At 39.8% G+C, this 23,406-nt stretch overlaps 1 protein-coding gene and 1 long non-coding RNA gene across 6 annotated transcripts in view; one reads left to right on the top strand and one right to left on the bottom strand.

Annotated features, from left to right (window-relative positions):
• Window positions 1–23,406, top strand: part of LOC125183399 (uncharacterized) — a 145,118-nt gene that overhangs the window by 108,178 nt on the left and 13,534 nt on the right. The window lies entirely within an intron of this gene.
• Window positions 1–23,406, bottom strand: part of FRMPD2 (FERM and PDZ domain containing 2) — a 73,505-nt gene that overhangs the window by 42,666 nt on the left and 7,433 nt on the right. For 2 of the 5 annotated variants that reach the window (XM_067000969.1, XM_067000968.1), the window contains exons 1-10: window positions 16,674–16,970; window positions 15,718–15,844; window positions 13,809–13,940; window positions 10,157–10,241; window positions 7,400–7,550; window positions 4,842–4,913; window positions 3,923–4,097; window positions 2,982–3,132; window positions 2,747–2,885; window positions 1,725–1,877 (exon numbers count right to left, since the gene is read on the bottom strand). In XM_067000969.1, coding sequence (XP_066857070.1) covers window positions 1,725–1,877; window positions 2,747–2,885; window positions 2,982–3,132; window positions 3,923–4,097; window positions 4,842–4,913; window positions 7,400–7,550; window positions 10,157–10,241; window positions 13,809–13,940; window positions 15,718–15,844; window positions 16,674–16,892 — 1,404 coding nt within the window. In that variant the 5' untranslated portion in view covers window positions 16,893–16,970. Of the gene's footprint in view, window positions 1–1,724; window positions 1,878–2,746; window positions 2,886–2,981; window positions 3,133–3,922; window positions 4,098–4,841; window positions 4,914–7,399; window positions 7,551–10,156; window positions 10,242–13,808; window positions 13,941–15,717; window positions 15,845–16,673; window positions 16,971–17,896; window positions 17,963–18,144; window positions 18,303–20,718; window positions 20,848–23,406 lie in introns of those variants that run through there. The other 3 variants (XM_013198841.3, XR_010832987.1, XM_067000970.1) reach the window with 3 other exon arrangements.

Here is a 23,406-nt window from a genome sequence, read left to right as displayed (position 1 = left end):
CACAAAGTACAGCAGATATGCTGATCTTAGTAAAACCACTCATACTTTGGTGCCAGGGCTGCTCTGGCATTGTTACAGGTTTGTGCAGTTTCCTTTCTGCAACAGTGATGAACAACTTGAAATCTTAACTGCAGCGATACCACAGCTCCGAGCCGTCAGCAAAGTCACTCAAATACATATGTTCATTCCTTCATTGCTGTCATATTTTGGAACCAGACGTTATAACCTTCCATTGCCAAGAATCTTAAGTTACAGGGTTTGCTAAGTTGTACCTTAAGGTAACTCATACAGATATGGTGGTGACTTCTGAGGGAATTTTACTGCCCCACAATTTCCTTCAATGACAGACTTTATAACAGACCTTCAGCATGGCTTCTTTCTTGCATGGTGCTCCTGGCTGGGAGAAAAGTTAAGTAGGATTATACTTCAAGGGACTGAGGAGCCAGCTTCTGGTCAGTGTGCAGAGGACACTCTGAGGAACCACACACAGCACTTCTAGATGTTGTTGCTTGTCTTTCTACCTCCTACACTTGGCCACATAATGTTAAAATGGGACTGAGACCCTTTACAGAACTACAGCATGTGAGGATGACTTTCTGGCCTCTTTTGTAATGTGTAGATCAATGTGAGTTTATTGTCATACACTTTTTTCTGGGAAGCTCATGTAGAATTTCCAAGTATCTTTTCAACCATGAATAGAATTTTTCAGTAGCCAAAATAAAACACTTTAAAAAGATCTATTTTTCAGAAAGAATCCAGAGCACAAATGTTCAGGGCTTGAAAATTGGGGCGTCCATAATCACTAGCTGAATCTTTGTTTTAATTTTTAATCCCTTTTATATTTGGAATTTGCTTGTTCTTGCCATGGGGGCTATCTTTCTCAATGTGTATGATGTGTTGGCTCCTTCTACAGACTTATTCATTGAAACAGATACTAACAAAGCTGCTTTTCTTCACTGGATTTGCCACGCATGATGGGACTGTCATTAAGGCTAAGCTTCAATCTATTTCTTCAATTCCACTGACAGTATTAGATGATAAACTAACATAATTGAACAGCAACTGAACTAAAATGATGCTATAAATAAAAGCATAAGGCACTGCAGCAAAATGGCTGTTATTTATTCATTATCTAATTCCTGATATTTTTCATTTGATGGAAAGCAGAGAAGTTTGAAGAGAAGGGGACATTAAGAAAAAAATTAAATCCCACATCATCCTAACACCCTAGAGAAATAGTCATGTGAGAAAATACTTCATCTAACTCCTTCCTCACTTCCAGGGCTCATAGATACTTTTAAACAGCCATTCACTGCTTTAGAAAATGTCTGAACATCTGCTGTAGTTCCAGAAGGCAAGGAAGTGCTTATTCCCATGCTTTACAGTCATCTGTAATACAGTCAATAGCTGTATTTATAATCACGTAAAACCCAGACGACATGGTCATAACATGCTGGAAACCTGCATCAACCCTTAGGATGTTGAAAATATTCTGAAATGTACATTAACCCTTTATAAACTGTCAATGAAAGAAGCCTTTATTTATGGTGACAGTATCTACGTCAGAATGAAAATGTGAGTTTTGTTTTGAATATTCAGATTTGTTCACCACATCTCAAATCCTCAGTATCAGACAAGAAGGAAATGATTGACAATGGTAAATAGAAAAGGATTTGCTACCATAAACTAAACAGATAAATACTGTTTGGCGTGTGGCAAGTTACCTTCAAAAATTCTAGTTCAGCTTCGTCCTCAAATAGGGAGCGATTCATACGGTGTAGTTTAGCAAGCTCTCGCTGTACATAGGCCAGGGTCATTTTCTCTATTCGGCTTGCTGGAATGTAGTCTTCAACACGAAAATAGCTCTTTCCATGTACCTTTGGGGGGAAAAAATGAAAAGACAAAGAGAGAGGAGCCTTTTGTTCTGTCTTCACTTTTCTTATTTGGTGCATTTCCATTTTCAGTGACCCATACACTGAAGTCATCCTGCTGCCATTTCCTATAAGGAGATAGGGAACAGCAGATAACATCCTGACAGCTGTGCCTCCTGCACCTGTGCTCAGCAAGGTGCTCAAAGCACACACTGCACCGTGCAGAGGTGAGCCTATGGGCATGCTGCAGTCATGCACTTAGAGCTGACAGCCACAGCTGCATCAGCAAGAACCAGTGCAAAGCTGGATCAGACCAGATGGATCAGACCACTCAGAGTTAATTAACAGAGCTACACCGATTTATATAACTGAAGATATGGCAGAGAACTTAAATGGATATTTTCTGTATGCTTTGAAACTACAAGAACTAGTTCAGATATTCGATCAGCAACTTTCCTGTCTTTGCAGCTTGTGGATCTGAGCCTACACACAAAATCTCTGTGAAATCTGGAGTGTTTATTTATTTTTCTCTTCCTTGCTTTCTAATCTCTTTAAGCCCCTCTGTACATCCAAGCTGTGCCCATGCTGGAAATTTTCTACAGATTTTCTGGAGTTTCTTGGCTATGTTGCTAATTACGAAGGACCAAGAGTCTTTCATCATTCTGCCATCTTTCCTGCCAAATTCATCTGGCTCACTACCATTGCTTAATCAGACAAATTTTGTAATTATTTAAACTAAATCTGAAATGTGATTACTGAAGGGCTTAGCTGAAATTACATGCTATTCACATTTCATCTTTTAAGTATGTGACAAGCAAAAGCTGTAAAAGCTGTTGACAGAAACCTCTGAGAAATATTGTACTATTTATCCACACCTCAGAAGCATAATTGCCAAGCTCTGCCTGTAAGGCCAAAGCGCCGAGTTTCAGGGCAGTCTCATCACTGCAATATAATCGCTCCTCCAAAATATCTTTACGAAGCTGCAGGTAAAACTGATGTCTTGTCAAGCCGTGCCTGGAACACAGAAGGGAATACGAACACAGAATGAGCTTTGAACACTCAGCCTAAATGCTACTGTTTTACCAGCAGTCAGCAGAACCATGCACTTACTGGATGATATTAAAGTGGCTGACAAAGAATTTTATCCTCAAAAAGAGGGTGAAGTTAATGATGGAGGTTTTCTTCTTGGGTTGGTCATTCCAGCCTTCTGGAGCCACTTTGTAGAGCTTGGTATCGTCATCCAAAAAGAAAAACTCTTTACCTGAAATGAGAATTTGGGGTTCTGTGGTAAGTCTGGAGCCCAAAATAGCTTCAGTAGCCCAAAATTCTGCTCAGTGCAGATTGTTCAGTGCATCACTAGCAATTAAAAAAAAAAAAAAAGAAAAAGGATCATGGATGTCAGTCGAGATCTACTTCTCTGTGTCATGGTTACCTTATTGCTGCTTTGTCAGAGAAGTTAGGATAACATTTAATATGTAATTTGGGATTACAACTGTTAGATGCTGGATTGGCGTGGTATCTTTGGAATCGTTCAAGAATTTATGGGACTTGCATCTTGCTCGGTATTTAGGTTCTGTGCCCCGTTGTAATCCCTGTGCCCTTCATACAATGTATTCTTCTTCCTAGTACCTCAGCAGTGTTTCCCAGCATAAGTGGGCTAGGAAGATGTGGATTTTATATGTGAAATACCTGAGCCTGTACCCCAACGTACACCTAGGAGCAGTGACAGTCAGCCTTAGGCAGTACAGTGCTTCCTGGAATTCTGCTGGGGGAACGTGGCTCAGCATCGTTCCAGTGCAAGGCTGGGCCAGGGCCTTTTCTGCATGGGAATACCAGCCAGTATCTGTATGGCTGTGCTGATGCACAGTCCTGGGGTAGACATGCTTTACATCAGTGCAGTACAGTTTAAACCAACATTCCTTAATTTACTTAAGCTTTGGATCTGCTTTCGTCTGAGGATCTTAAAGGATTTTGCTGCAATTCATTAAAGAAGGGACTACAAAGGCACTGTCAGGAGAGAACTGGTACCATAGTTAGCTGTGTCTCAGTACCTTTCAGGTAAGCCAAGCCGAAGTAGAAATGTTCCACCAAGTTTGCGTATGCTACCACAGTATTGAAAACATCTCTTGCCTTGGACTTGATGTCACATTGCACCTCAAGGCACTGCCCGTTGAGTAGAATCACATTGAGATCCCTTTGGGACAAATAGGATTTTCCTTTTTTAGTCTAAGAACATGTAACAAAGAGTGAAGAATGAGTGCCAAGTACAAGCAATACAAGATCCACTGCACTTTTGTACTTTTTTACTAGTCTCCTGTCACTACACGATTTGATGGAATTGGTCACAACGCATCCTCCCTGCCTTCTTTGACATTAAACAATATCCCAAATGTATCCAATTAAAAAACAAAACAAAACAAAAAAACAAACAACCAAATCCAGATCAAAATAACAACAAAAGGGAAAAAAACAACCAAACAGGGAATCCTCACAAAACAGCTGATCATACACAGATTCTACAGTCACCAGGGCTATTCTAGATTTGAGGGTAATTCCAGATACTTTTTTACCCTAGTATTTACTGCTGTATGCTATCAGCCTTTTACCTTATCTTAATGAAAGATAAAGGGTGTGCCTGCAAACTGGAGAAGTCCAGTATATTGGCACTGGATGTCACATTCCTTATTTGCTGTATACTTTTAGTCTCAAAAGTCTTGCACTAAAATTAGCCTTCTTAGCTGAGAAAGATGAATTCAGCTATTTTCGCAACAGTCTCAGCAACAGAGATATCTGTGTTGCACTGAGAATTAAATGGCCTCCTTCCAAGTCCCAGTACGTCTGCAGGAACTCTAACTTGGTTTGGGGAGAGGACATGACAACAGTACTGGGCTGGGACTCAGATGCAACTTAGAAAAAGCCCCAACTCAAAGGTGACTCGATTAGTTCTAAATTCTTAATGTTCATACTTACCACAATTGATCCAGGCAGCTGTAAGGTCACTGGTGGTTCACTAGACAGAATAATAAATTCTGGACCTGAAAACTGTAAGGAGGCAATTTAGAAATTTAGTAAATGTCTCCTTAATGTAACAAAGATCCCTAACACTGGTACCAATGGAACCCAGTTCTGTTGATCTGTGTGCTGTAGCTAACTGACTTCATTATCTAATAAGGTGCAAATGCTAATTAAAGACTTCTCTTTGGGGACTCTCCTGTGTGGGCTCTTTCGGGTCTAATTAGGGGTGAGCTCATGGTGAAGTCTTTTCTTCTGTATAGGCGGTTAACCAAGATCCATTTCCTTTGCAAAGCACCTATTTTCATGACATTCACAGAAACATAGTTTCTTCTTGTTTCCTGTGTCAAATGTGGCTGAAAAAAACATTTGATTCCAGAGTTACTCTGGCAGTCACAGACATGTACGCAGAAACATACACACCACTGGGATTTCATAAGCCTAACTGCTATGGGGAACCAGTCTAAAATGCAGAGCTGCTTTGTTCCATGTAATATATTTCTTATTAGCAGAACTTGCATTCTTTTGCTTTGTGACTTTTGCTTTTGCATTGTGACTTCAACAAATGCACAGAATGATCCTTTTCAAGCTTAAATTTTTTGTAACTTTCAGCACAAACAGTTTGACAAGTTTTAAGAACCATTTAAGGGAATACCACTGATTTGCTTTTAGAAGTGTTGATATTTCACAGCTTCCCTGATATTTTGGAGAAGACCTAGTATGCCTTTCACCGTTACTTGCTGGCTTTGGTTCTACACTGTATAATGTATAGCTGCCCAGCCGAGAGATAGTTTGATGTGCACATTGTGCAGCTCCCCCACCTGGGTATACCACAGTGAATCAGTGACAGAGCTGTGAACAGAGAAGCATCCTGGGGTCTAAATGCTAAACTACACTGGCTTCCTTTTCAGGTTGCAAGGCATCAGCCTCAAGGCATCAGCCAATTATTAGGTGTAGACATTAAGGAGAGGAAACATTTTTAAATTCACCAACATGATGAACACTGATTTTGTGGCCAGTTGCTGGTATTTTGTCAAGTAAAAGAGTTGCTAAATGTCAGTGAATACAAAATGATTTAAGGCTATCTTAGCTAGACCTTCTCAAAGAAGCATGAGCTAGAAATGTCAGGAGGACACAATACAAAGAACTTACTATTTTGAGCAGTAATAATTTAAACACCAGGCTCTGACAGTTGCAGGACAGAGTACAACAAATCAGATATTTTGTATGTAATAAAAACAGGGAATGATAAAAAGGCTCAAAGGCCATAGCCCTTCCCTCTGCAAACCTTTACACCCCCATATAATCTGACCATTGTGACTTTAACTTCTTACTGACAGTCCCTCTGTATTCATGGTAGAAAACTGCATTGTCTCTTGACAAGACAATACTTGTATTATGAAACAAACCATAAATTTTCTATTAAAAAAAAAAAAAGAAGAAAGATCTAAATGGGTCAAAGAACTACATCATGGAGAGTGGAAGGATTCACATTTTACCACTTGCAGACATTTAGTCATTTTTTTCTGCTTCAAGGATCTGAAAGCATAGATGAACCTGAAAAAAACCCAATATGTAAAAGTCCTTTAGACCATATGTCTCTTTTACAATAACTTCATAATTTTAGCCTGTTCCAGACCAGAGCCTGCATTCTAAGTGCTCCTTGTGTATCTTCTGTATCAATACTTATGTTTGTATTGTGTATGACTTTCATTTTTTTGAATGACTCGACTCTACGCTGTTTTCAGACATATCTTCTGGGTTACATCAGCCTGATTATGAGGGAGGGAGTTGGGGAGAGGAATGCATGCACTCATGAAGACCTTTACTTCGTTTTTTAATTTTTCTCATCATTATGAGAGCAGTCACTTAGCCTAAAAGGAGTAGGCTTTCTTGTCAGAGAAAGTAGAAAATATAAATGTATGGATGAGTATGACAATAAAACTTTGTGGCACAGACTGGAACTAAAGTGAATCAACTGTAAGCTTACCCAAGCCAGAGCCAAAGAAGCATTTTTCTTCCCATTTAACAGAGAATAAAATCACAAAAATGCCCTATAACCAGACAGCAAACAGAAGTAGGCCCTTAGGTGAACTATATGTTTGGCACACTCACTGTTAGCCTGTGCTTTCTTTCCAAGCATACCCTGTAGAACACATCTGAGTCCTTTTGAGCTCTCTAAAAATCTTTTTTTTGCTGTGCTGAAGCTCCTGTCAAGGTGGTTGATGAAAACACTCCATATGGTGTTTGATGCTTGCAGAAATCACACATGTAGGTCAGAGAGGGTTCATTTCTAAGCTTGTGCTTAGTCTTTATGTACGAGACCTTTCAATGTCTTCAGTTCTGAGTTACCACAAGTGGATCACGCTAATTTGCACTCTCAGTTTAGGAGACTCATCTAATGAGGTGACGCAGTAGTTAATATGCAAATCATAAGCAAATGACAATTGGATGAGAGGTTTCTCTTTAGCGATATTTATATTTTCAGATCAGTGTATACATTTTTCATTAGTCACCTTTTCCTTCCTTTGGAACAAACATTTCTGTGACGCAGCAGCTGCTGTGTAATCCTTTGTAGACACGGAGAAGGTGGAACCTAAACTCAGCAGATTGTGCCTGCTGTTCTTGTGAGCTCCACCAGGGATTTCTTCTACAGCACTGACAGACCTTCAAAGGAGATGTCATAGTAAGCAAGATATCCAGCATACAACAAAACTACACAGACTGAGGAGAAAGAACTTAAGGTACATTGACTGGCAAAATCTTATGAAATCCAGGACAATGTCAGTTACAAGCTGTTACATGGTTTTATCTTTACAGAAAAAGAAATTAGCAGAGGTAATATTACTGATGCCCTTTATAAATAAATCAAAATTATGCTTTAATTCAGTAACATTCCTTTTTTCTTTTTTTTTTTTTTTCTTTTTTTCATTTGGCGAGCCAGATCTAGCTGGCTTAGGTCTGATGAAGCCAGCAGGCAGAAGCATTTAGCCCCATGCCTTTCTGAGAAATCTACAGGATGAAATCAATTTCTCATTTATTATTTTCTGAAACAAACAAATAAAAAAGCTTCAGAAAACCATAACATTTATTGTTACATTATTCAGAATTTTTCCGGAATGGGAATTTTATCCTTTTGTTGTGCATGTTGTGGAGTTGCTTCAGAGAACTGTTCAGAGAGTTTCAAAAGCTTTTTAACAAAGTGACCAGAGTAGTTTGTATTCCTCAGCCTATAAAGATATGTAGGTATTATTGTTTCAATCTATGCAGCCTTGGAAAGATCAACATTTGACTACAAAATATGACTAAAAAGGACCTGAAGTGATTTTTGTGGGTATAAAAATGCTATTAGCTCAAAACCCAAGAGATATATTAAGAAGACTTCTTTCCCTGTGGCAAACACTTCCTGTTACTCTTCCTGCAAGGTGCCACACTTGGCAGCTGAGGCTTCTTTGTGTAAAGGCCATAGCCCTGCATACACTTGCAAGCTTAACTCTAGAACTAAGAGATGTAAATTATGTCAATTGGGCTGCTTACAGAACTGAGCATGATGATATGAGTAAGCTTTACAGGTAGTAAACCCATCACTAAGTCTTGTGCTGTCTGGCCTCCTTTGTGGGAAGCTGGTGGTTTTCAAACTAATTACTTCAACTCCACTGTTGTCCTAGTACTTAAAATAGAGTGGTGACCTTGGTAGAAATTCAATTGCAGATCCTTACAGCTAAAAGTGGGGCTTACAGTCTCTGAAGTTTTATGGGAAACAGCTAGCTGGAAATTTGGAGAAGAGAGTTCATCTTTCATCAGAGGAGGGGAACGTTTTCTTGGCAGCACAATTTTATCTCAAGGATGTCAAGCTGACACCCAGGTTGGTAGTCAGAGGCATGACAGTTGCTCCAAAAAGACTCAGTAAATAAACCTGCTGTTACTGATACCATTGCCAGGTGTGTGATGCATATATAGATGTCTGTATACAAACATACATAAGTGTGTGCGTAGCTAAACAGTTTTTTCTTCACAAAAGCTGCTACTACCCTGCAACCTGCTGCAGTTCTTTCTTACTGCAGGTTTAGAGGTATAGTGGGTTATCTCACATAGATCAGATTATCGTGGCTGGTTTATCAGGAAGTTCAATTTGTTTATTTGGGATACATTTAATTGGGAATTGATCTAGATGGAGCATTTCCTGTGGGCCTGAATTACTCGTGTCATGGTTAAAAGAAGAAACTCCTGCTTAACTGGGTCAAGAACTCAATTTAAATGGGATGTCTGTAGGGATTACATGGTGCTTAACTATGGGATTCTGGTCTTTGTGATGCCTAGAGGCTAACAGCACCTGCATCACTACTTCATTTGGCAAGTCATGATTGCAGCTGCACTATGCTAACACCTAGTCTAGAAAACTCTTGTTTAACAGCAGTGGTATTTAGCTGGCTTTGAAAAGAGGGTAGAATCAGTTGTACAGTTCTCAGCTGAATTTGCCTGTGTTAAGGCAAGCTATGTTAAGCTTGCCAATAACAAGGCTATTGTTATATTTCCAAGGCTGAAATGAGGCTAATCCTCAAGACAGAGCAGAGGTCTTTACTTCTTGTGTCCCTGGGTTACCTGTAACTCTTCAGTAAAGTGCTCGTGCAGGGCTGGGGACGATTCAGACAAATAAGGCAAATCCATCTAAGAACTGAGACGGAAAAGCAAATATTCTACTGAAAACTATGGGTCATGTACATACATGGTCTATCATAACCACTCCAGAACACATCAGGCCTCTGCCAATGTGAGAGCAAGGCAAGACACCGACCCCGAATCTGAATGTGGGCAAATAGGACTTCACAAAATGCCTTGCTAGTGAAAGCAGTGACTGTTCATACCTTCTTATCACTGCTCATCTGTGGAAATTGTGTCAGGTTTCTCCTTTCCATGCTGAGTTGGACTGAAACACAGTAGGGCAGCTGTGTAGTAGCTGTGCCAGCTGTTCTGAGAGGCCAGTAACATCTGGCAGGACACAGCAGTGAAGAGGGAAGGTGGAAAACTTCAGTGTGCTTGTTTTGTATGGATCATTCAGGGCCCAAGCTGCATTTCAGTAAAGCATTTGGACAGTTTTGCTCAGAGACAACTCAGTCTAGGTGCACTTTAATTCTACATAAACAGTATTTAGTATCGTAGCAGGTTCAGATGCTAATCCAGGCATTTTCCAGTAATGATGTTGCCACACTAGCTCTCTACTTCATTTGGTAATAAAACAGCCTCTATCATTTCAGAATAGGAGTTTCGATTACCTGTTTATGAAGAGCTTGTAGCTGCTTTGTGTCCTTGATTCACTAAGGGTGGGGTCCCATGACCTGTGTGTCTGTGTAACTCTCCCTGGAATGAATGAAGGAAATTTCACAGTTGAAGCAATTGTAGTAGCACTCGTGGGACAATTAGAACAAGGAGGAAATTCAGACTGGCCACTTCCCCTCGTGTCCTTGCTTGGGCATTATAAATGACCGTTTGATGAGGCTAAGTGAATACTACACCAGCAGTATTTCCAGTTCTGTAGTTGTTATTACTTCTTCTTGTAACCGTCCATATGAATGTCATTTGGAAAATAGCTGAGTACATAGAGTGTCAGTTATTTCCATGTGTTTGTGGGTAACTTGTGAAACAGTTTTTGCTCTTCAGCAATTATCCTTATTATTCCTTGTTCTGTTTCCAGGTATAAAATCAGGGGAAATAAACCATGAAACTTATCTGGTTTAATCAGAGCAGGATATAAAAACACTAAAATTAAAACTATTTGTAAATATTCCACTGGTTATTTCCTACAGTAAGTATATTGTGAATGTTTTTACATCACAGATATCTGGTGGGGATAGGATAGTTTTGGAGTCAAATAAAATTTCAGTTTGGAGACAAAAAAAAATTTCACCTTCAGTCAGCTCTGCTGCTAGAGAAAGGATCAGCATTGCTATGTCCAAATATATGAAAACTGAAATTTAGAGGTAGGTCCAGAAATGGTTATACAAGTGGTAGTTCTATGAACATTTTTTTTTAAATCAAAGTTGTTTTAAATCCTCCAAAGAAGAGTGGTAATGTTAAATTTGTCTCCACTTGGATCATTTCATTGATCTGATTTAAAGAATTGCTTATCAAACTATTACATACACAGAATAATAGAGGTAATAAGTTGGGCTATGATAAGTCAGCTGTTCTTCCAGATAAAATATTCATGAACTGCAGCATGAGAACTCACTTGGAATTCCAACACAAAAACATGGTATTAAATTCCAGTGTACCAACCACCAATTGCAAGTAAAAACCGACAAAATCTAATCACATTGCTAAAATATGCATAAACATGATTTTTCAGGCTGCAGATTGTAGTGACATAATGTGAGATGTGAGATAAACCAAATACTTCAATCTAGTTACAAAAACTAAGATACAGTCCTGTGTTCTGAAGCTACATGCTTTTTCATGAGAAGGATCTACAAAATTTTCTGCTCACACTGTAGTTTTCACGTTTGCATATATATATTTGGACAAGTGCATAAAATTCCTCTTAGTAACAGTCTCAGCTGTTATGGCAGTGGGGCAAGTTGGCTGGTTCCAGTGGCCAGACTGCCATGCTTTGATCACAAATCCAACACATTCCTGCTGTTTAGGGTTAACATGTGGCCCTCAAAGAAGCTGATCTTGTAGATGATTAATTTGTTATATATAAAGTGAGCTTCTAAAGTCCAATTTGGATAGAGATAGTGATCTCTCTTGATAATGGTGCTCTGCTGTAAGATAATGTTTCTTTTAGGGGAAAAATGCATTTTTCTTATACATTATCTCATGCAAGAACATCTGTGGCAAACAAGCTCTCACATTCTGTTTTTATTCCTGTATTTTTAGAGTTTTGTCTTATAACATATTGAGTACCAACAGCTGGACTTTCAAAACAGTCTTCCAAGTCTGCCTTCTCTATGTGCCACTTGGTGTGTGGCTGACACATGTGAGTTACATAAGGAGCAGCTGCAGAATCTTACAGGTCTTTATTGCTGCAATATTGATTGTAATGCTGGAGCTTCAACAAAGTGGCACCTTCCACAGGAAGACAATATCAACAACAGCTGTATGAGTACCCCCACCTTACTCATCCTTAGGACTGAGGGGTGAGAGGCTACTCTACATGTGGTGTGCTTTTTTGTTTGTTTGTTTGTTTTTGTGTGTGTGTGTTTTTCTCTCTCTCTCTTTTTTTTTTCCCATGATATATTCTCTTTTTCTCTGTGAAATATCTCTTGGCAGACTTTTGATGAAGCAGTATGCACCCATTTATTTTTTTTGCCATGTTTCCTAAGGAAATTAGTCCTTTGAGATCATACTCTATGCCTTTCCTTTTTGCCTAGTATATTTTAAACCTGTCAAATTTGAAAGACAGTGGGTAATGTGATCCTACGGATTTCATGATAATCAGCACCTGGATATCAGAAACCAAAATTAATGCTCCCTAGTGAGAAAAAGCAAGCAAAACTCAGCAGTTATCTGTTATTTATGGCATCACTGAACTAACCACTTGGTGTGCATACCTTGTTGCAGATAACTGATGTGGTGGATGTTAGGTTTATTGCCTAAGGGAAGAAATTTCTGGGATAAAAGGAACACATGCGCTTACAGAGCACATCTGAATCCCTGCCACAGCAGGAGAAAGGACTTTGTTTCTCATGGAGGCTCATAGAGGGAGGAAGTAAACTACAGATTAAGGAAGCAAGCTTTCAGCTCCAGGTCTGGAAGCTCAGAATGGACCCTAGGATGGGAAAAAAGGTCAAAAGGAGATGGGACATGGAATGGGAGAATAGCAATGGGCAGGAATTGAGAATGAGGAGCTGGCATGATAAGCTTGCTTTTAGGAGATGTTGAGGACATTTGGGTAACAGGAGCTTTTTGCTTTTGGGCAGTGTAAACATCCTGTCTAGGCATCCCCAGCTCAGATTCCAATTTAAATATGAAGGTACACATGCACAGGAGTCCTCCCCTTCCTGCTGAATACCTTTCCTTGTGTTAGAGTTTCTCCCTACACTGTGATTTAAGCCATTTGGGAAGGATCCTGACTGATGTCTACCACAGTGTCTTCACTGAATGGATCCTTTGCCTAGCAGCTTCATTCATGCTGTTCCTGCCACAAAAAGATTGAAAATGGAGCTAAAGTTCCAATCCTGATATCTCCAGGCAAAGTAAGGCAGGAAAAGTGCAGCGTAGCAACCTGGCACTTAGCATGATGAAAACACACAGAGCAGGAAATACACAATGGCTTTAGGACAAAATGAAAACAAAACAAGGAGTGGTTTCTTTCTTTCTTTCTTTCTTTCTTTCTTTCTTTCTTTCTTTCTTTTTTTCTTTCTTTCTTTCTTTCTTTCTTTCTTTCTTTCTTTCTTTCTTTCTTTCTTTCTTTCTTTCTTTCTTTCTTTCTTTCTTTCTTTCTTTCTTTTTCTTTTTCTTTAGATTTCAGCATTAGTCCCTTTGTTTCTAAATGTGCTCGAAGAAACATTAATCCCCACCATTAGTGTCAGGTATTGTTCACAGATTCAGCTGATTTTGGTGCTGCCATCTTGACATTGCTGTATATGTGGGGTAGCTGCATGGCTTCTCATCTGTTTCAGGACACCATGTGGCAGAAACATGCTGTCAGGTTCTGTGATCTGCTGAACAGCTTCATCTGGCAAAGGGGGCATGAAGAAATATACGATGGTGCTGCCTGGTAGGCCTCACAGTAGGGCACAGGGAAAAAGGAAGCCAGCATAAAAGATCTCTCTCTGCAGCTTGGTCAAATGTACCTCCCTAGTCACGTAACCACGAGTGCATGGGAGTACCTATCACCTGGCTGTGCACGGGTAGTTCACATTTCAGGGAACAAAAAAAGCAGATTACATAATTTATAACCATAATCTTTCAGGAAAATCTTACCTTTCCTGTGTCCTCGGTTAGACAGTATCAAAGATGTACTTTCTGAAATACTGTTAGAGTCACTGTAGTCCACAGACAGTTGTCTGTAATCTTCTGCTGACTGGCTATAATTCATTAATCTGGACCCATTGTCTGGAAACAGAAAGAAAATATGATGAATCACAGGCTTTAATTATAAATCATTGTATCTGTGTGATAGCTTAAATAACATTTGGCTCAACTAACTTTCATATAGCTCATGTCTGTCTGTCTTCTAATCCTGACTTTGGTTCCTTAAGAACTGAAGGGAGCTTGGTAACTTCATTCTTCTACCTCTGGCCTTCCATAATTTTATTCTGTCCCAAAATAGTTCTCATAGTTCTCCTCGACCATTCCAAATAAAACAAATCGAATATATTAATTGTATGCTGCATGCTTAACTGAAAGGTTGCAAAGTGCTGATAGCCTAGAAAGACGTTCTCCTTCCTTATATTTGGAGGCCCAAAACCTTCAGCTATAAACTACTTTTTCTGTGGGCTAGTGCCCAGGCACTACTCACTTCCAGAGTCGTCTGCAGAAATTCCATTAAGGGGTAATCCTACATAATGAGGAAGTACATATGACTACTCTGAAAATAGTCATTTTTAGGGAAAGGCAAGGCAAGGCAAGGTAAGGCAAGGCAAGGGTAAAGATGTTATGCTGACTTGAAATGTGTGGCTCGCATATTCTCAATGCAACTGATATACCAATTCATTCAAACCCTTAAGCAAATGTAAGACGTGACCCAACTTTAGCAAACAGATCTCACCACAAATACACAATTACTGAAACAGTCACAGTAGAAGGGGAATGGCAGGAATTTGAGGTTAATAGGCAGTTGAAGATGGGACCAACCCTTTTGGCAGCAGTAGAGTTTTCACCTGCTTATGCAAGTGTGAACCTATAAACTCTGCTTCTGAATCAGTGACTAAGCCACTATGATTTGAGGGGTGCTTTGTGTGTTTTCAGAAGAATCTCCTTTTTTTATGACCAATACGTCATAGAAAAGTTCCAAAAATATTTAAGCAAGTGTGTAATTCTAGATAAAGTTAGTGGAACATACATTTGATTTGCTGAACAGGGATTGGATTGTTCATATGCCTAATGCTGAGCCTCCAAAAAAAAGTCTACCTAACTTGAGCCAAAGTCCAACCCATCCCTTACCCAAACCCCAGAGAAATGAGTTGAAATGAACAACACAATCTAGAGATCTAGAAAAGAAGAATTTATCTGGACCTGAAGTCCATATTTATTTACAGTTAGAGAATTACTCTGAGGGTTGACAAAACCTTGATTTTAATCAAATGAAATGTGAAATCAGTGTATGCGGGTTTATTTATACAGTAAGCAGGATTTGGCCTTGTGTCTTGAAATCACTACAGCAATCCATGTGCACATTTGTAAAACATATTTTGAATACAGAAATGGAACTAAATGTCAAAAAGAAACAACAAATCGTTGCTTGAGTAATCAAATGGGAAGGGTGAATATATAGTCTTCAATGGCCACTTCACAGAACCCCACTCTTTATCTTTGAAAATCCACTGGAGTGTACAGAGTATAACAGCAGTGCTGAAAGCAGTTTTGTTCTATATGCACAGTTCTTATGCAAACGGCTTTAAGAGTCAAACATGTGCAAGCTGATTTGTTATCATTGCTTCACATACTTCAGATTATTGTCCTTTGAGGAAATAAGGAGCAGAAATCTTGCTGACTTGCCTCAGAGTCTTTCCATTATGAAGTCATTTATATGTAAAGCAATAAATATCTTATTCAACAGAACATATAATCATTACAACATGAAATTAAACAATTCACCTAGCTTGGGGAAGACTCAGAAAAGGCTGTGTGTGCCCTTATTGCGCAGTTCAGATCAGAAGTTTTACTTTACCTCGGTGAAGATTCATCTGGGAGGACGGTGGTGAAGCGTCCGGGATTTTTTCATGTAGTCTTCTCCTTATGACATGACTTCTGTTAAGCTGAGAGGCTGTGCTGTCTTCGGCAGCTACTCGTTCTACCTAGAAGACAACGGCAAGGCAAGTCAATGTCAGGTGATAAGTGGACTTTGTCCCCTCGTACTGAAGCGATCCTTGCCCTCTGCTTGTCAGAGGCTGCTGATTTGTGTGATGTAAGCAGCTTCATCTTCTCAGGCAGCCTTTGCAAAGCAGGACTGACTTTTGATGGTCCCACACTTCCGTGCTAGCTGTGTTTAGGAAGGGACGTGTTCTGCCTCAGCGGGGAACAGAGTAACAGAGAGCACAAGGGAAAGGTCACCTCAGAATGTTAATGAATACTGGTTGAAAACAGAAAAAAAAATATTTGCAAGCTGTTTCCTTTCAGTTTCATCCAGCTTGTCAACAAAAATTGTTTGTTGATACTTCAGATCTTGAAAAAGACACAGGTGCTCACTTATTAAAGGCTTCAGATGGTCTGGCTGGATTGTACTGTAAATGTTCAGCTCCACCTAGGGAAGATGAATGAAATTCTCAATGTGATGTGCATGTGATTCCTCAGAATTTCACAAAGAAAGTCTGAAGCCGCAGTGGCAATGAGAAAATCTTTTCTCTTGTGCTAAGTCTATTCATTTGGCTGACATGAAGTCTCTGTAAAGATTATTGTTGTTTCATTTATTAACCTAAGGAAAGAAGATACTGCAAGTGCAAAAGGTGGATTTGTATCATTTCCCAGGAGTGTAAGAGTGGTGTGAGGGATGGTTTCATCGCCTCATTTGCTAGTACACAGACCCACTCAATTTCCTGCATAGAAGCGTACAGCCAAATCTCACTTCTTTAACTCATACAAGTATACATAGAAAAGGAGATGTTTAGGTATGAGAGTAGTACCTACCTCACTGACACTTCCCACCACAAACTGGACCATTTTCTTTACGTAGAAATTTACTGGTAAGGAAGAAGATTCCTTCTGATGTGCCTCACACGCTTCCAGAATTGATTCAGGAGAAAGTCTTTTATGTGGCAGATCTTCACATAGCGTCAGCAAGAGACTGTGTAGTTGGTCACTCAGCTGGAGGGACTGATTCGACATGGAGGCACAGTTAAATGGCATCGCACAGGGGTCTGAAGCCCTGTCTAAACTGGGACTGGGAACTTCTGTAAGCCTTTCACCCTGGGTGAGAAATGGGCACTGACTTCCTTTAGGCTTTGGGACGATTCTGGACAGGCAGCAAAACAGCACTAAATGGAGCCTCTAATGGGATATGGGATAGCCTTGAAGGGAACAGGCATGTACAAGGAGGATCATCAGTCTGCATAGGTGCTTCTTGGTGACAGCCGGCAGCAAAGTCTGTTCCATGGCTTTGCTAATTAGACTGTGCATCTTAAAGATTCATGCAAGCTAGACATGTGGTAGTATTAGCTTCAAAAAGTTGAGGAGTTATTCCAGCCAAAGCTGTTACCATAGAGACCAGATGCTTAAATTTTAAGGAGTTATTTGGTTTATAGAGTCTTTTCGCTTATATCATGTATACACACTAAAAGCTAGCATTTTTCCAAGTCAAAAGCATGTAATCAAAGCATGGATATAGAAATTAAGCAAAATGTGTGCTACAAATCTTTGAAAGGATTGTGGGCAGCAAGAGATGCAAAGTTTCAATGAGCAGAGATGCAGGTAGAATTTGTCCAGAAATAAGGGCAAAGTTCTTTAGCTTGTATTCCATCATCCCATTCTTTGAAAAAGCAGAGTACCAGAATCATGCAGACATGATGCTTTTCTTCTAGCCCTGCCTGTCTTGTCAGGAAATTTCTTATTATGGTCTTTGAATAACTAATCTTTACTCTTAAAAGAAAAGTAAAATTAATCTTAATAGGAACAATTCTGCTTTTCAAAGAGGAAAGGAAAGATGAGAGGCCTAACTGAATTCCTGATTTGGATGAACCTCTATTTTTGGTGAGGTCTAGACCTTGACACAAGCATTCCAATTAGCCATGTTCTTCTTAGTAGTCCAAAACAAGAAGCCCCCTCTTACTGAGACTTCATGTTATGCCTCTCGATCTGTAAACCTACCAAGATGAGACAGAATACAAGAAAACAAAAATGTCTGTGTTACTGGCCTGGTTTGGAGGAACCCGATAGTCTGCTGACCAGTAGAGGGTCATTCCTAGGGAATACACCAACATCTGTCAAAACAGAAAAGGAAATCCTTTTTCAAGTCTTTATATGTAAGTCTTTCTAACTGTAGCCTGATTTGTTTAATGTAATTAGAAATGGATTTTGACAGTAGATTCCTGGTATGCTTCAGTAAAGCCCCAGCCTTTTCTTTAAAAGGTACTCTCAAGATTTATTTTATAATATACCTCACCTTTGGTAGTCCGATGCGCTGGTTTTTGTTCTGCCTGTGAAGTAATTCTGGTGCGCTGAAAGGGATAGCTTCTGTCTGAGATGCATTGTTTTGGAAGGACAAATTTCCTTCAGCAGACAGTAGTACTGACCATGGACAAAGCACACAGATGGCAGGGTCTGAAAAACGTTAAAGATAGTGGAGTTCTTGCAGAATTCAGTGAGCTCAGAAAGTCATGTCGCTGGGGCCTCAGCCCCATAGCAAAATCCGTCACTGGGGCTTCCTGGAGATATACTGAGAAGTCAGTGGAGCCGTGTTCTTTTATGCCTGGCTGATTTTGTGATCTGGATTTTAGTGATGACTAAAGGTTTAATTTCTGTCTCAGAATTTCACACATAAAAACAGTATTGACTTTCGTGGATTTCTGAAGCCTAAGGAAAGGCAGGATCACATCCCATGCACAGATTCTGGTTAAGATCTTGTCATATTTTATAGACCTGCCTTGTCACCACTGAGCTGTGTGTTGGTCTGCATTCTCAGGGGACACCGCCAGGCCTGCCCTGCCCACCCTACGTGGGGGCTGTGGGATGGGATGGCCCCTGCCCTGCCACCCCTGTAACCAGGCTTGGCTCTGAGCTCCCTGTCCCTTGCTGCTCCCTAAAAAATCTATGTGAAGGTGTCTCAGCAATGGACTGGTTCCTTCTTGTAAAGTGCTGAGTTCTCCTTAAAAATAACCACTGCAGTGACCACAGTCCCGCTGGTCTGAAGCAGAAGGAAGCAGGATGATGTGCAGTCTTCTGCAAACACTCTGCACTTGCATGGATATGTTAACTGAATCCAAGTGATTTGGTTAAACTATTCATTAAAAACGCATGATAAAAGGTCTAAGATCAACCTGCTTACTTAGAAAGAGGAAAAGCTGCATTAACTATGGCAATATTTAGATAGACTGTTCCTGGAAATATAGGTAATTGAATAATTTTTTTATAGTTAGCTATATTGGTCCAGTCTCTTCAGTCTAGCCAGTGAGAATAGGGACTATTCAGATCTTCATAGGAGAAGATTTTGAAAACATGCAGTAAATGTTTTGGTATTTTTGCAATTAAAAAGTTACATATTTAAAATGGCAACTTAATTCTTGTGCATGGTGATCTTTACACTGTGAAAAAAGGAACAAAGGATAAAAACGTTAAGCTAGGAAGGTCTTAAAATCATCAGCTAGTTTTTTTTCTTTGTTCCTTCTCCATTTCTGTAGTATTGTATTCAAATGCAACCAGCACATGCTGGGAAATGTGTTTGTTTTAGAAACAGCCAGCTTGTACTTTAGTCTTAATGAAGATTACCTGGCCTTCTGTAATGTTGGCCAGCCCACCAGTCAGCTTACCTGCCTAACCACAGTGCCCAAACACACTGAAATATTGCTATAGCAAGTTGGTACTGGCCAACACCAGGTCTAGCAGGATTCATCATACCAAGCACAGTGCCACACAGATGCGGCAGTACTAGCCCTCAGAAGAGGCTGACTCCAGAAGTTGCAGAGTATAGCTGCACTTAGGAGAAGTGGAGCCAGAGCTCTGCCTGAGTTAACTGGGCTGACGCTGTGCAGGGACTGTTCACCTTTGCTGCCCTCCAAGAAACTGGAGCACTGGGGATTCAGCTTCAGAGTGAGTCAAACTTGGCATCACTTCTGGACTTGAGCTCTAAAGACGTGATTGAGCAGCCTCGCACCTGACCTATAAACCAGCTTGGTTCTGCATCCTGACTTCTTGTTTTCATCTTCTGATCATAATACCATAAATTTATCAAGTGCAGCACAGGGAACACATACTGATTATCTCAATTCAGCAGACTTCTTTTTGAAATGAGATCAGGAGAGCATAGGGTCAGCTTAGTGTCTGACACAGAGTTAAGCAGTGATGGACCTGAGCTGAATTTATCCAGGTAGGTATCTCCATGCTGCAGTCCTTTGCATGTTCCTAGTGCCTGTATTGTCTGGCTAGATTACTCTAGATAATGGAGAACTGATCATACAGTCAGCCTGTTAGAGTGGTTCAGTCCATTAAAACTTGGTTGTTAATAAGTGTTCATCCCTCCAGCTACAGCAGAAGTTACACATCACTTGTCTAAAAGTCTCTTACTGGCTGACTGAGGAGCCATGTGAACTTGCCTGTCCTCCTCTCTCTCTCTCAGTACTTGCAGGGTGTGATCCTAGCTGGCACTGCCCTTTCTGTGTGTGTATGTTATTCAGATGTTAGGAAGGGCACCTTTGTCCTGTTCCACCATCTATAGTTCTACTTAGATTAATTAATTGCTGTGTAATTTAGGAAAAAAAAATAACTGTGTGAAGGCCTGCATGTTGGCACAGAAGTTTGCATGCAAACCCAGCAGCACTGAAAGTCTTCTCATTGTTACTAGAAGTATGCTATTACTCCTGCTAGTGCTTTTTGTCTCAAACAAGCAAACAAGCCAAATCAAACCAACCAACCAACGAACCAACCAAACACAAAACCAAAAAAACAACCCCACAAACCAATCCTCAAAACCCCAAAATAGTCTGGAAGGCATTTCTAATAGTAAGACACTTTTTCACCTCACCTTTGTGAAGGTCTTCCAGAAGCTGCACTGTGGCAAGGTACAAGAGTGCCCATATATCTTCTTCTTCCAAAGGGCTTCCTTTTGCCCACAGGACCTCGGCCAGTGTCACACAGGAACTGCTCATGGCTGCTGCAGTAGAAAGCAGATTTGGATGTGCTGGAGTAGACTGCTCACAGCAAGCCATACTGATTACAGCTGTACCCTTCTCTCATAATAAGAAATCCTTTGTGAACCACCCTGTTTCTTTGTTGCCAAAAGGCAGGAATAGTTTATCCATGTCTTAATTTAAGTAAGAGTAAATAAAGGAGACTGAACTAAGTGACCTCCTGTCATCTTTTTCAGCCTTTTTACTCAATTAAAACCATTTACAACATTGTATGGGGCAAATTGTATTTACTCAGGAGATCCTTTATAAATACATGCTGTTCAGAGTTTGTGAATGCTTATCTGAAAAGAAGGGCATTGATTTTGCTGCTTAATTGGATGCTCTTCTCTATAAATACACAACTGGGATAATCTGAGAGAAAAAGCATGGCAAAGCAAAAGAGATGCAATATAATATAAAGGATTTATAAACACAGTCCAACAGAGCAATTGTGTTCTGTTCTTTATTCAGCAGGTTGATCAGTAAAAGCTTGTAGGCTCTTACTGAATTCATTGATGAGGGATTTTCTTGGTCAGATACTTAAGACTTTGAACTTGCAGTTCATCCATACCAGTGTACATAAAAACTGGCTTTGTTTCAGTGAACCAAATTAAAAGGTAATTCCCTCTGCATGCTGCTGATAGCAGTTCAGTGGCGCCCAGAACACTGTCCTGTTGAGACCTGGAATGCTGCAGAAAAATGTTGGTCCACACACTCTCCCTGTTTTGTGCCAGTTGCAATGCAGCATCAGATCATTTAGAGGAAGGCATCCTGCAGTGAATCATAATTTAATGTCTTACCCATTGGAAGAACATTTTTCTAATTCTGGGCAACTAGAAACTGCCTTGTGACTTAAGGCTTCTTTTCCTTAGACTGATTTACCCTACTAAATATTGTAGAAGAAGGTTTTGTTCTTCATAAATGGGTCTGATTTTCCCATGTCACCAGTTTTACATTTCTGTAGTGTACCAATCTAGGCAGAGCTGCTCTAGGTCTACACATCTGGAAGGAAAACCTTATCCATGCTTAAAATTTGCTAAAAGTTTTTGTAATTAATTTATACTTTTGCTGTTACTATCCTGTAACAGTGAGTTGTGTAGGCTTTTTGTGTGCTGTACATTTAGGGGCCTAATGAGAAAAATTGGTAGCGGTCCATCTATTTCTTTGACATTGTCTGGAGGCCACCAAGTGAGGACACTAGAGCCTAGGATGTTACTGTTAAGTATAGGTTTGAAAGTGCCACCATGAAATGATTTCACTCACAGCCTGAAAACAGATCTTCCCCCAAACATTTCTTCCCCCTCGGTACACAGCCCACTTACTGCTACCCTTTGCTCTCTGCCTCAGTAGAGTTTACTGCTGATTTTTTTGTCAGCTTACCATTTATTATGCAGTCTCCAAGGAGTCACTGCAAGAGCAATACAGTGTTCTGCAGGACCAACTTGTTGCTGATTAATAGACTGCTTAGGCTTTGCTTTCTAGAGTCTTGCCCTGGCTCACTAGCTTCCAAACAAGGAATCACAACACTAGAAGAATGATCCCTTGCTGCAGTCACTCTGGCATTATGGACCAACCTAGTGACATTTTAAACAGAACCAGAGTCCTAATTTTAGTCTCTGTGCCTTCAAGAGATAGTAAAGCTTCTTAAGGGCCTAACCTTAATTAGAAGAGACAGACAAATCTTCTTAATCTAAGCCGTCACCATATCTCTTAATGATAAATTACTGTGATAGCATTTCACCTAACCCTGTGGTACTGGGACTAAGCAATCAATTCATGTCCCCAGAGCTAGAATCTGTATGGCTTCTCCATATGGGTAATCCACCAGGCTATACTTAGTGCAGTTTTATTCAAGACTGTACTGGGGGAAGGAGCACTGCACTGTTTTAGATGGAAGTGCTTATACCAAGTGATTTCAGTGCTGGTATTTCTAACTAGCATAAGTTACTCAAATAAGCGATTAACTGGAGTCTAGATATTACATCTTTATAGAGCCAAAGTGAAATCAGCAGTTACAGCAGAGCTGCTTAATTTTTGTAGTGAATGTTTTTTCTAAGAGTAAAAGTGTCTCAGATCACCGAGATTCACAGTGTGAATTAAATTAATTTTGCTAGCAACTATGTGCAAATTTCTTCCAAATATAATGATTAACTTATATGGCCATGAAACTAAGAATCTCTTTAAAGTGTAATAAATTATTGCTTTAGCGTGATATAGAGTTAAGTGGTGTGTTATTTTAAAAGCAAATTGGCAATTGATTTTTAAACAGGCTTGGAATGCCCTGTGACTGTGGGCTGTATTTTTAATATTTGGTTTTCATGACCAGCACGACATGATGTTTCACGAAAATGTGACTGTGTGAATGGTTGGGGAAAAAAAGAAAATTCATTTATTTTTATAGCCAGCCTACAGTAGGTATGTGATATGAGAGTAAAAGTGATATAAAGGTATGATTATCATTGTAGCACTGTACATATTCATGGTCCTTCAACTTAATAAAAGCTGTGATCCAGAACTAAACAATTCTGAGCTTCAAAGAAGCT

The sequence above is a fragment of the Anser cygnoides genome, chromosome 7, assembly GCF_040182565.1.
Source record: "Anser cygnoides isolate HZ-2024a breed goose chromosome 7, Taihu_goose_T2T_genome, whole genome shotgun sequence".
Taxonomy (NCBI): domain Eukaryota; kingdom Metazoa; phylum Chordata; class Aves; order Anseriformes; family Anatidae; genus Anser; species Anser cygnoides.
Note: the sequence above shows the minus strand (reverse complement) of the source record. Positions and strands in the feature narration are given on the sequence as shown.